This window comes from Arachis ipaensis, chromosome B6, assembly GCF_059453495.1.
Source record: "Arachis ipaensis isolate K30076 ecotype BB chromosome B6, ASM5945349v1, whole genome shotgun sequence".
NCBI lineage: Eukaryota > Viridiplantae > Streptophyta > Magnoliopsida > Fabales > Fabaceae > Arachis > Arachis ipaensis.
The window spans coordinates 111,379,693-111,390,263 of NC_142441.1; the positions used below are offsets into that span (position 1 = coordinate 111,379,693).

At 35.0% G+C, this 10,571-nt stretch overlaps 1 protein-coding gene across 2 annotated transcripts; it reads right to left on the minus strand.

Annotated features, from left to right (window-relative positions):
- Positions 1-232: 232 nt before the first annotated feature.
- On the minus strand, positions 233-3,073 carry LOC107604698 (cysteine proteinase inhibitor 12). 2 transcript variants are annotated; one of them, XM_016306344.3, is made up of 5 exons: positions 2,672-3,027; positions 1,738-1,957; positions 1,014-1,112; positions 697-839; positions 233-546 (listed from the first exon to the last, which is right to left on the minus strand). In XM_016306344.3, the coding sequence occupies exons 1-5, from the start codon at positions 2,888-2,890 to the stop codon at positions 409-411; spliced, it is 819 nt and encodes a 272-aa protein (XP_016161830.1). In that variant the 5' UTR covers positions 2,891-3,027; the 3' UTR covers positions 233-408. The 2 variants fall into 2 exon arrangements, with proteins under 2 accessions (XP_016161830.1, XP_016161832.1); XM_016306346.3 differs by lacking the exon at positions 1,014-1,112 and having other exon boundaries at positions 2,672-3,073.
- Positions 3,074-10,571: the final 7,498 nt, after the last annotated feature.

Sequence of the window (10,571 nt, forward strand, 5' to 3'; positions counted from 1 at the left end):
GTGATGCATCATCCTCTCATGCTTCCTATTAACATGTCTATGCTATGCTAAGAGAAAGTAAAGCACAACTGCACAAGAAGCACTTCAAATATAGATAGGCAGAATCCTTTCTAAATTTGTAAAGCAAAATCCAATTACTTGTATTTTTATCACTTCACATAACTTGTCACACAGTTTGTTATTACTGAAGAATAAACATATTAACATGTAGTAAGAGCAAACGCAGAATAAATTTACAAGGCAAGCCACATTATGCATTTATTATTTACATCAAAGTATTAAAGGCATGTTTTATATGTATTAACTAGTTCCTATAATGTATAATACACTACACACAACACATTTCGTCCTAGTGGTAAGAGAAGTGTCACTCCATTTACATAAATTAAACGAAGATAGCTACTGAATTCAGGGAGAATCTTGTTTCATCCAGCTTACATAAAACCTTCCACCAACTTTCTTATTTAATTCAACCACAAACCTCTCTTCTTTCATCCCCCTTCTTAACTTCAGAAGCAAGTTTAATTTCACATAATCTTCAACTACCTGAAATTTTAGCCAAAAGAAGCATGCCAATTGAAGAAAGAGATAACAGAAGACTAGAAATGCAAAAGAAACAAATCCAAAGCAAGAACTGAGGAAAAAGCAGATCATATGGAAGCATGTGATGAGTATTTTGCTAATAGGACTCCTCACCTTGGCTCTGGCCAGAACAATCTCCAGAAGTTCATATGGAGACAAAGAGTTGGATCTTAGCGCAATGGACTTTACAGCATAACTGGCTGCGTCTATGATCTCAGGATCAAGAGTTGGCACTTCATGCCATCCCAGTTTGTGTCCTGATTTAAGAGTAATATCATTTTCTTAGAAATAACACTGATATTTAAATAGGAGAGAAAAAAAATGTTAATAAATAAAGTAGGAAGAGATCCAAGTTTTAATGTAACAACTATGATCCCAACTGTACAAGCAGCGGCAGGACTAGACAAAAATTCTATGGGCAAAAAACATACTCTTTTTCGGCGGATGGTTCTCGCCTTCTCGGAAGGTTTTCACGTTTCTCTGAGATTGTAAGGATATAAAAACTATCCCTGAAGTGATCTTGATTGTTTCTACAACATTTAAACTATTGTCATGGAATTTATTGCCCAAAATTGAAAATTCCATTCCATACAGCATCTTAGTTCTTATGATTGCGATAATTTTTTCCTTAAACTCTAGTAGCACCAATCTATCACAAACAACACATAAAACTACAAATAAATGGTCCAGATGAATTAAATAAGTTACTTTTTCAATAATGACAACACAACCCGCTTATTTTTCTCTTGCCAACTAGGTGCCAAATCCAATGTTTACTGTTATTGAGTCAAGTAATAATAACAAGAGTGCCAAAATAAGGTTAAACATTTATGCAGATAATGACTTAAAAATTATATAATGTGCTAAAAGGTTAGTTACACACTACTATTATGCACCTCCATGCATATAAGCTTTTCTGGGTTCATCTATCCAATGTAGAAAGGATAAATTCACAGCCATGGTAAGGTCAATGTCAGTATCCATATCTTTTCAACAATTAGAAGAAAACGTACTCTCCACCTCTTGAATATTTAAATCATACAAACAACGAAACTGCTAACAGCTAATTCTTGTGTCATCAATAAAGCGGGAGGAACAGATGATAAATGAAACATTCTTTATGGGAATTCATGAATAGATTTAAGGAATCTTTACCTTGCTGAACGCCAAGGTCTGAACCCTTAAAGGGAGTGATAGCATGAATTTGCCTGAATTCCTGCAACTGCTTGAAGTTCATCCATGGCTTCACCCAAATTTTGGCTTCATATAACTTCTTCTTTCCTCCATCAATTGCTTCAAGCGTAAGAAAATATATCTTACCCGCTACTACCTGCTCTTTTGCCTTCAATACCTTTGCAAACTCAAGAAGGCCATTCTGCATGAAAGAGAAATAACTCAATATAGCTAAAGATTCGGACTTTGATTAAATAATTTGCATGGGAAGAGCGAAACATGGTTAGAATGGCCAAGTTAAGAAAATTCCTTTATAGGTTGATTTGGTTGGAATCAAGAAACCTATTTTCTAAATTTGTTCCCTGTTTTCAACCAACTTTTTTCCTTTACAAAAATCTGATAAACATAAACCCAAACAAGCGGTAATGATTTCCATGGTTCCTTTCTCTCTAATAAAATTGAGTAAAAAGTTAAAACAACTATTCAACTAAGATTTGTCCCATTTGGGAAGCAAGTACACAAGTAGTTAATTGTTTAAGTTATAGTTCTATGGAACACAATACGGTTTGCTAGGGGATGGGTACGCAGTGGGCCACGTTTAAAATATTTATGTGAAAAATATAATTATGGCATTCTGGTATGCAGATGAATTGCGAATTAGTATGCGAAATTGGTAATTCATGTAACTCTGGTTTAAGCAACCCAATTGAAAACTCCCAAGATCAAATAGCAGGGTTAAGTGGTTAAGTGAAAGACACCACTTATCTAGACGACCAGTGACCAAACGATGAACTTCCACAAAATCCCTAGAAATTAAGCACGAATATTGGGAAAATGAAGAAAGGAATCAAATCCACAGGTCAATAAAGTTCAACCTTTAACACACATGAAGGAAATCAATTAGACAGGTGAATACCTCTTTGTTGTTGTGTTCTTGAATTGCGAAACGAGCGAGGCTTTCGATTTCAGCGTGGTTCGAAACGGCGTCGTGGTGGGAGTCACGAAGCCCTCCGAGCTTCATACGAATGATGTTGTCGTGGTGCTCTTCCACCATGCGAGATCCCAAGACGCAGAGCCCAGAAAGCGCAAGGAGAAGAGAAAGCAAAGTCACAAGAGAGAACGCACCAAGCTTCATCGTCTTCAACGAATTCTGCAACGAACAAATGGTGAATGAATTTTAGTTGCTTAGTTAGTTAGTTGGTGCCTCTCTCCTTTTTTGTTTGTTTGTTTGTTTTTTGGTATAGTTGGTGACTGTCATCGTCTGTGCAAACTGCAAAGTGCGAACAAATTCTATTAAGGCCCCCACGGCCCCACCCAATTTTTGGAGACCCACACTTTATCGGTGCCTATTAAGGCGAGAAAACGTAGCCTTTTGTGTAGTAACTACTAACAACGGCACCACTTCCTTCGAAAATAATGATACATTTGTCTGAGAGTGTATTTTTAATACTTTAATTATTTTGTAATAGAATTAAAGATTTAGTTAACACGAGTCTTAAGGGTATATAATAAATTTATTATTAATAAAAAATTTTTAATATTTTTATTTAATAAAAACAAAATAAATATATTAAAAATTTAAATTTTTTTATATTTTTAATAATTTTTTTAAATTTATAAATTTAACAAGTGTTGTTAAAGTAGATAAACTCTAAAATTAATTAGAAATTTATTTCTGCAGCACGCTTATTATAAAAATTTGATTGAAAGTGACGAAAAAAAACAATTTGAGTATTGTTAACTCAGTTATTTATGATTTAAATTTTTAACATATATGTTATTTATGTATAACAAAAAAAAACTTAGTTACCAACCTAGTTTTTTATAGAATTTTTTTAAATAAATAAATTAAATATTTTATTTACGGATATAGATAATTTGTAGTATATTTATCAATTTGCATAGCTTAACTTATCTCGTTTACATTTGTAAATAAGATAAACATGTTTGTTGTTGCATCTATTACATTTGCACACGTGTTGTGAAACAGGGCTTATCTCATTTACAATGTAAACAAGTTAAGCAAGGCGTTTACAGCGTGACTGTTGTCACTTTCGAACCATTTTTTACTTCCAATGTATGATAATGACTGGGTACAACTGATAATTCTGGAATTAGTTGTAGGGCAAGCAGAAGATACTAAACTGAAACACCTACCGGAGTCTCTAGTACAAACTCCTCCTCATCATCACCTCAGAAGAACCATCATTATTGCTATCGGCAACATACTCCTCATTGGACTCCTCATCATCTACGTTCATGTCTACCACTTGACTAGTACAGTGCAACGGTAGTGGTGCAAGAGATGGGTCGTTCTGGACAAAATTCGAGTGGCCAAAACCACCACCACCAACATCACCAACCTCCATAAAAAACTCCATCACTTGTTTCGCTGTGAAATTCTTCCGTGGATATCAAACATGGGACGCACATGCTCATCGCTATCGAGCCAAAATAGGCAAAACTAAAAAATTCCGTTTTTCCATTAGTGCTATCAACCTACCCAACTTTTTCAACCTTTTTTGTCCTATTAGCATTGAGATTCGTCAACATTAGACTCTTTAGCTTAAACAAAGAATTTGTTCTCTGAATGCGCAACAGAATAGGATTTTCACACTTAAATATAACTTTATTGTCACTGTTTCTCATATCACAATTGAGATACAAACTTACAACAACATAGCCACTACCACTAGACATTTTTCCTAAATTCAGTAAAGAAAAAGGGAGGAGAAGAAATGATGAAATATTTTTGGAGAATACAAATAGTTGCAACTCCTTTTATAACTGCTCAAAATTTGTCGTACTTTATCCTGTGTATAGTGCAAATGTCATAAATTCTTTAATATCTCATTTAATTTACACTTTAAACGAGATACATGTTGATCGTTTTCTTTCATGTATCACGTGTACAAATGTGATACATGCAATGACAAACATGTCTTATCTCGTTTACAGTATAAACAAGATATACACAAACTTATCTCATTTATACTGTAAACGAAATAAGTTAAACAATATAAATTAATAAATATACTACAAATTATTTATATCCGTAAATAAAATATTTAATTTATTTATGAAAAAATCTATTTTTTAAATATAAAAATAACAATGAAATTTCATAAACAATATTCTTCTCCACCCTTATCCTCATTAAAGAAAATGCCTTTCATTTTCTTCTATATTTTTAGAAAAGACATATATCTGTTGTGGATTCCTATCAATTTATCCATGTAGAAATGATGGATATATTAAAAGAAAATTTTGTTAAGAATCTATAAAAAAAAATACAATATACATAACATAAATTAATCTATATTGTAAACTAAAAATTCATAATCTCTTCGGTAAAAGAACAACACAATGAAAAAAGCATAGCACAAAATTCATCTCCAGGCGTAGCATGATGGCATTCCAATTAGAGTATGATTTCTAATTCTAGTCTTAGGTTTATAAACATATAGAAATTAATGAAAATTTGATCATTTCAAATATCAAGGATAGTTAACAGATCTGTTTGTAAGATTATTTTTCTTTTGTTTTTGTCATTATTTATTCGTGGGATAGGTCTCTATTTGTATGAGAATTTTGTGGATATTTGTTTTTATCCTATAACAAATAATCTGGCATAAATATATTTTGATAAAAATTTTATTATTTTTATTTATATAAAATACATGTTAAAATACGAAATATACATAAAAAAATTATGTAAAGCAATATTATATATATATATAATAAAAAACTTAGGAGAGTTATAGCCGACAAAGTTTTTTTCTCCATTGTTTATTTTACTCAAAAATCATATATAAAAAAGGAGATCATCGACTCTAAAAAATAGCACCATTCTCTATTGTTGTATTAAAAAACAATTATCTGATTTGGTCAATGAGAGCGGATATTGTTACTTGTGCCCACTCCGACTCCCAATTTCACTCCCCTTTGTATTATTATTATTATTATTATTCAACCTACTTCATCTATCTCAAGACCATGCTTTTTCTTCATAATCTATAATCATTAGGGATGAAAACAGGTCACTCTTTATTCTTAACAAATTAAATTTATCAGGTAGTTAATTGATCTAAATTTAGTTTAAGTTTGTTATAAACCCTTTTTTTAAATATTAAATTTGGTTTGAACCTGATCTAACTTAAAACTTGTTAAAAGACTTCACAGTTTTTTTTATAAAAATAAAAATATTTAAAATTTTTTTAAAAAATTATTTTTAATAAAAATATTTATATGTAATATATCATATAATCATATTTAATATTTATAAAATTTTTTAAATGATTTAAATATAATAAATTTAAAATATATAATAATTTTGTTAATAATAAAATTATTTATGTATTTAATTATGTTTTAAGAGGTTCAGAAAAATTTCACAGACTAATAAAATTAATTAATGAATTTAGATCTAATCTATTAATATACTAAAATTTTTATAAGAGTCTAAATCTATGATTATTGTATAATAGGTCAGACCAAATACAGACCCCTAACAAGTCAGACTACAAACTCTTGACAAGCTACCTAACTTATTTTCATCCCTAATATTCATCCACTTCTGCAAATCTCCTTACAATCTTTTCCAACAAATAGAACTAGTTAAGTTTGATGGATCGTCCTATCGACGAGATCTTTCCGCGCTTTTTCCCTTACCTCCAGTTGAGAACGTAATATAATAACAACGTCATTGCCGCGACTGCTACCATTTTGAATTTTCATGGTAATTCTTAATTGAGGTATTGCACACTAAACTACTGTTACGGACCATCAAAGTCTAGCCCAACTAGTCGCCGGAAACGACCAGCATCTCCCACGTGGACAGGGGCAGCTCGCGAATACCCTGGCCAGTGGGCTAGGTCATCTTTTGGGCCCATCCAACACCATATATAAGGGGAGAGGTCAGCTCTCCCCTCGAGGTACGTCACATCTTTACCTAATTCGGCCATCCTTTGGTACAGACTCTGACTTGATCGTCGGAGTGTCCTTGTAGGTGGCCACCCCCCCTCCGCGTTTCGTTCAACCTTCGGCATCGCCAGCACACCTCAACCCTCACTCCACGTCCGCTCAGGGTCTCTCCCTCTCTCTTACTCATCACCATCCGATTACCCGAGAACATCAGGTAACGAACATTGACGCCGTCTGTGGGGAACCCGACGCAGACATGGAGCGACCCATCACTTCGGAGGAGCTCCGTGAAGGAGGCGGGGCCCGCTTGAGCAGGACAAGTTTGATAGCCCGCGCTACCGAACAGCCGAGATCCTCTGTTCAACCCAACCAACAAATGTACACCAAGACACCCGAAAGGCGTCCCTTCGGGGGGACGGGAGCTGACAGCGCCAAGATCATGCAAGAACTCAGGCATAGAGTACAAAATCTTGAGCGGGAGCTGGCGGCAAGGGACCGATCCCACGAAGACGTTAGCCACTCGCATGGCGATGACAGCCGGTCCCACGCCTGCACCCGATCCTCCTCCCGAGCACACAACAGCTAGGGAAGAAGCCTAACAAGGCACGAAGAGGTGCACACACAAGAAACTTCCCGACCTACCCAAGGCGAGTCGGAAAGCCACTGGGAATCCACGAAAAGGAAACCCAGGAGACAACAAGATCCCATTATCATGGGAGCCACCCCCTTTCACCCCTCAATCCTCAAGGTCTGGCTCCCGAGAAACTTCGTCAAGCCAACGGACATGAGGTACGATGGGACCAAGGACCCCCAGGAGCATATCACAGCTTTTGAAGTAAGGATGAACTTGGAAGGGGTAGGTGATGCGGTCAGATGCCGGGCATTCCCCGTAACACTGGCCGGTCCAGCAATTCGATAGTTCAACGCCTTCCCACAAGAGTCCATTACAACTTTCATAGACATATCTCGAAGCTTTCTAGCTCGGTTCACGACGCGCATAGGCAAAGTAAAACACCCAATCAACTTGGTGGGAGTTACCCAAAAACCCAGGGAGCCGACTAGGAAGTTTCTAGATAGATTCAACGACGAGTGTTTGGAGATCGACGGCCTCACGGACTCAGTCGCTAGTCTATGCCTAACAAATAGCTTGCTAAATGAAGACTTTAGGAAGCACCTCACAACCAAGCCTGTATGGACCATGCAGGAAATTCAAAGCGTGGCCAAGGAATACATCAACGACGAAGAGGTCAGCCAGGTTGTCGCAGCCAACAAACGGCAGATCCCTAGCTCGTCAGCCTGGCAAGCCCCTCAAGTCAACAGGTACAAAGAAGATCCCAGGGACGACACCTGAAAGAGTGAAACTCTCGCGCGATCTAGAATTTTCACAAATAAATTCGTGTTGTAAGTATAACTTCTAGACCGACAAGAATTCATTTCTTACAAAAGTTTTTAGTTGTCACTTAAGCAAACCCAATAAAAATTTATAACCGAAGTATTTAAACCTCGGGTCGTCTTCTCAAGGAATTACAGGGAAGTATGACTTATTATTAGCTATGAAAAAGGTAGAATTTTGGATTTTTGAAATAGGGAATAAGTAATTTGAATGGCAAGAAAAAGAAATAAATAATTATAAAGTAAACTCTTGGCAAGGTATGAGAATTAGAAGTCCTATCCTAGTTATCATTATTAATGGTGATGAGAATTATATTTTACTTCCCACTAAGTTAACCTTTGCTAAACAAAGGAAGGTCAAGTGGACTAATCAATTTTGATCCTCAGGTCCTAGTCAATTCCTAAGGAAAGAATAGAGTTATTGGAATCTAAATCAATTAGCAAAAATAACAATTATCAATCACAATGAGTTTGATAACTCAAGAGTCTCCAATTAATCAATTAAAGCCAAGAATATAAAAGGCTAAATAAAAATCATAAATCTGAAATACCTCAATTGCATTAATAATAGAAAATCAATCTAAACATAAAGAGTTCATAAACTAAATTGATAAAATAAATAAAAGAAACGTTGAACCTGTAATGAAGATAAATCAGTCCTAAAATTGAGAGAAATCCTAATCCTAATCCTAAGAGAGAGGAGAGAACCTCTCTCTCTAAAAACTACATCTAAATTATGAAAAGTGAATAATGGAAGACATGTTGTTGAATGGATGCATTCTCCCACTTTATAGCCTCTAATCTAAGTTTTCTGGGCCGAAAAATGGGTCAAAAATAGACTAGAAATCTACGTACAGGTTGCGGAAAAGTGACGCGAAAGCGTCGTCCACGCGTTTGCGCGGATTGGGTTTTCGCCAGGTCACGCGTCCGCGTTATCCATGTGTTCGCGTCGCTTGGCTTTGGGACAGCTATGGCAAATTATATATCGTTGTGAAGCCCCGGATGTTAGCTTTCCAACGCAACTAGAATCGCATCATTTGGACCTCTGTAGCTCAAGTTATGGTCAATTTAGTACCAAGAGGTCAGGCTGGACAGCTTTAGCAGTTCCTTCAGATTCTTGTATTCCTTCCACTTTTGCATGCTTCCTTTCCATCCTCTAAGTCATTCCTTCCCTATAAACTCTGAAATCACTTAACACACATATCAAGCATCTAATGGTAATGAGAGAGGATTAATATTAGCAAATATAAGGCCAAAGAAGCATGTTTTCAATCATAGCACAAAATCAGGAAGGAGAATGTAAAACCATGCAAATAGTATGAATAAGTGTATGAAAGATTGATAAAATCCACTCAATTGAGCACAAGATAAACCATAAAATAGTGGTTTATCAATCTCCCCACACTTAAACATTAGCATGTCCTCATGCTAAGCTTAAGAGAACTAAAAGAGTGAAGGGGAATGGTAGAATGTATGAAATGCAACCTATGAATGCAACTAAATGCAAAAATACTTCTACCTACTTGGTTAAAAGTAAACAATTCCTTCAAGAACAAATATGAACTGGATTTCACTAATTCAAATCACAAAATAAAGTACAAGTGAACTTGCAGAAGAAAATAGCTCGTGAAAGCCGGGAATAAGGAATCGAGCATCGAACCCTCACTGGAAGTGTATACACTCTAATTACTCAGGTGTTTAAGGTCAATCACTCTACTCTTCCCTAGTCATGCTTTCTCAACCTTGTTCTTCATCTAACCAATCAACAAATATTTAGTATACCAATGCAAACATCATGAGGTCTTTTCAGGGTTGTAATGTGGCTGAGGTAAAGGTAAGGATATATATATATATAAGGCTAAGTGAGCTAACAAAGTGAATCCTTGATTAATCTAAGATCTCACCTAACATATACATACTTTATATAATTTAAAATGCTTTACCTAACTACCCAAATTTTTTCCACTTTTGTATTACATGCTCATGTATCAAACTTATTTTTGAATTTTGTCCCATGTGCATTGATTCTTTTTATTTTGCATTTGGGGTAATATTATTTTTCTCTTTTTTTTTTCAATGCACATGGTAATTTAATTATTTTGATTTCACATGAGCATGCTTCCCAAATTTTCAAATAACTTATTCAATTTAATTTCCTTTTTTTTCTATCATCCCATGTTCCCATAAAATTCTCCATACTTAAATTATACACAATATTTATCTTAAGCTAACCAAAGATTCAACTTGGGATTTTTATTTTAGTTTTCTGCTTAAGGCTAGTAATGTGGTTATGGAATAGAGGGGGTTAAAAAGCTCAAAGTGGCTAACAAGGGTGACATAAAAGGGTAGGCTTATTTGGGATAAGTGAGTGAAAATAAGTAATGGCCTCAATCATATGCAAGCATGTAAATACACTAAATAATGGACATATAGAGTGGAACAAAGTAAAGATTGCAATTATAGAGAAGAAAACACACAAGAATAAAATATTTATGGTTAAC

Coding starts and splice junctions, on each gene's coding strand:
- LOC107604698 (XM_016306344.3), bottom strand. CDS start 2,890: ATGAAGCTTGGTGCGTTCTCTCTTGTGACTTTGCTTTCTCTTCTCCTT. Junction 840..1,013: donor GAACCATCCGCCGAAAAAGA/GTATGTTTTTTG, acceptor CTCTTAAATCAG/GACACAAACTGGGATGGCAT. Junction 547..696: donor TTGTTCTGGCCAGAGCCAAG/GTGAGGAGTCCT, acceptor CTAAAATTTCAG/GTAGTTGAAGATTATGTGAA.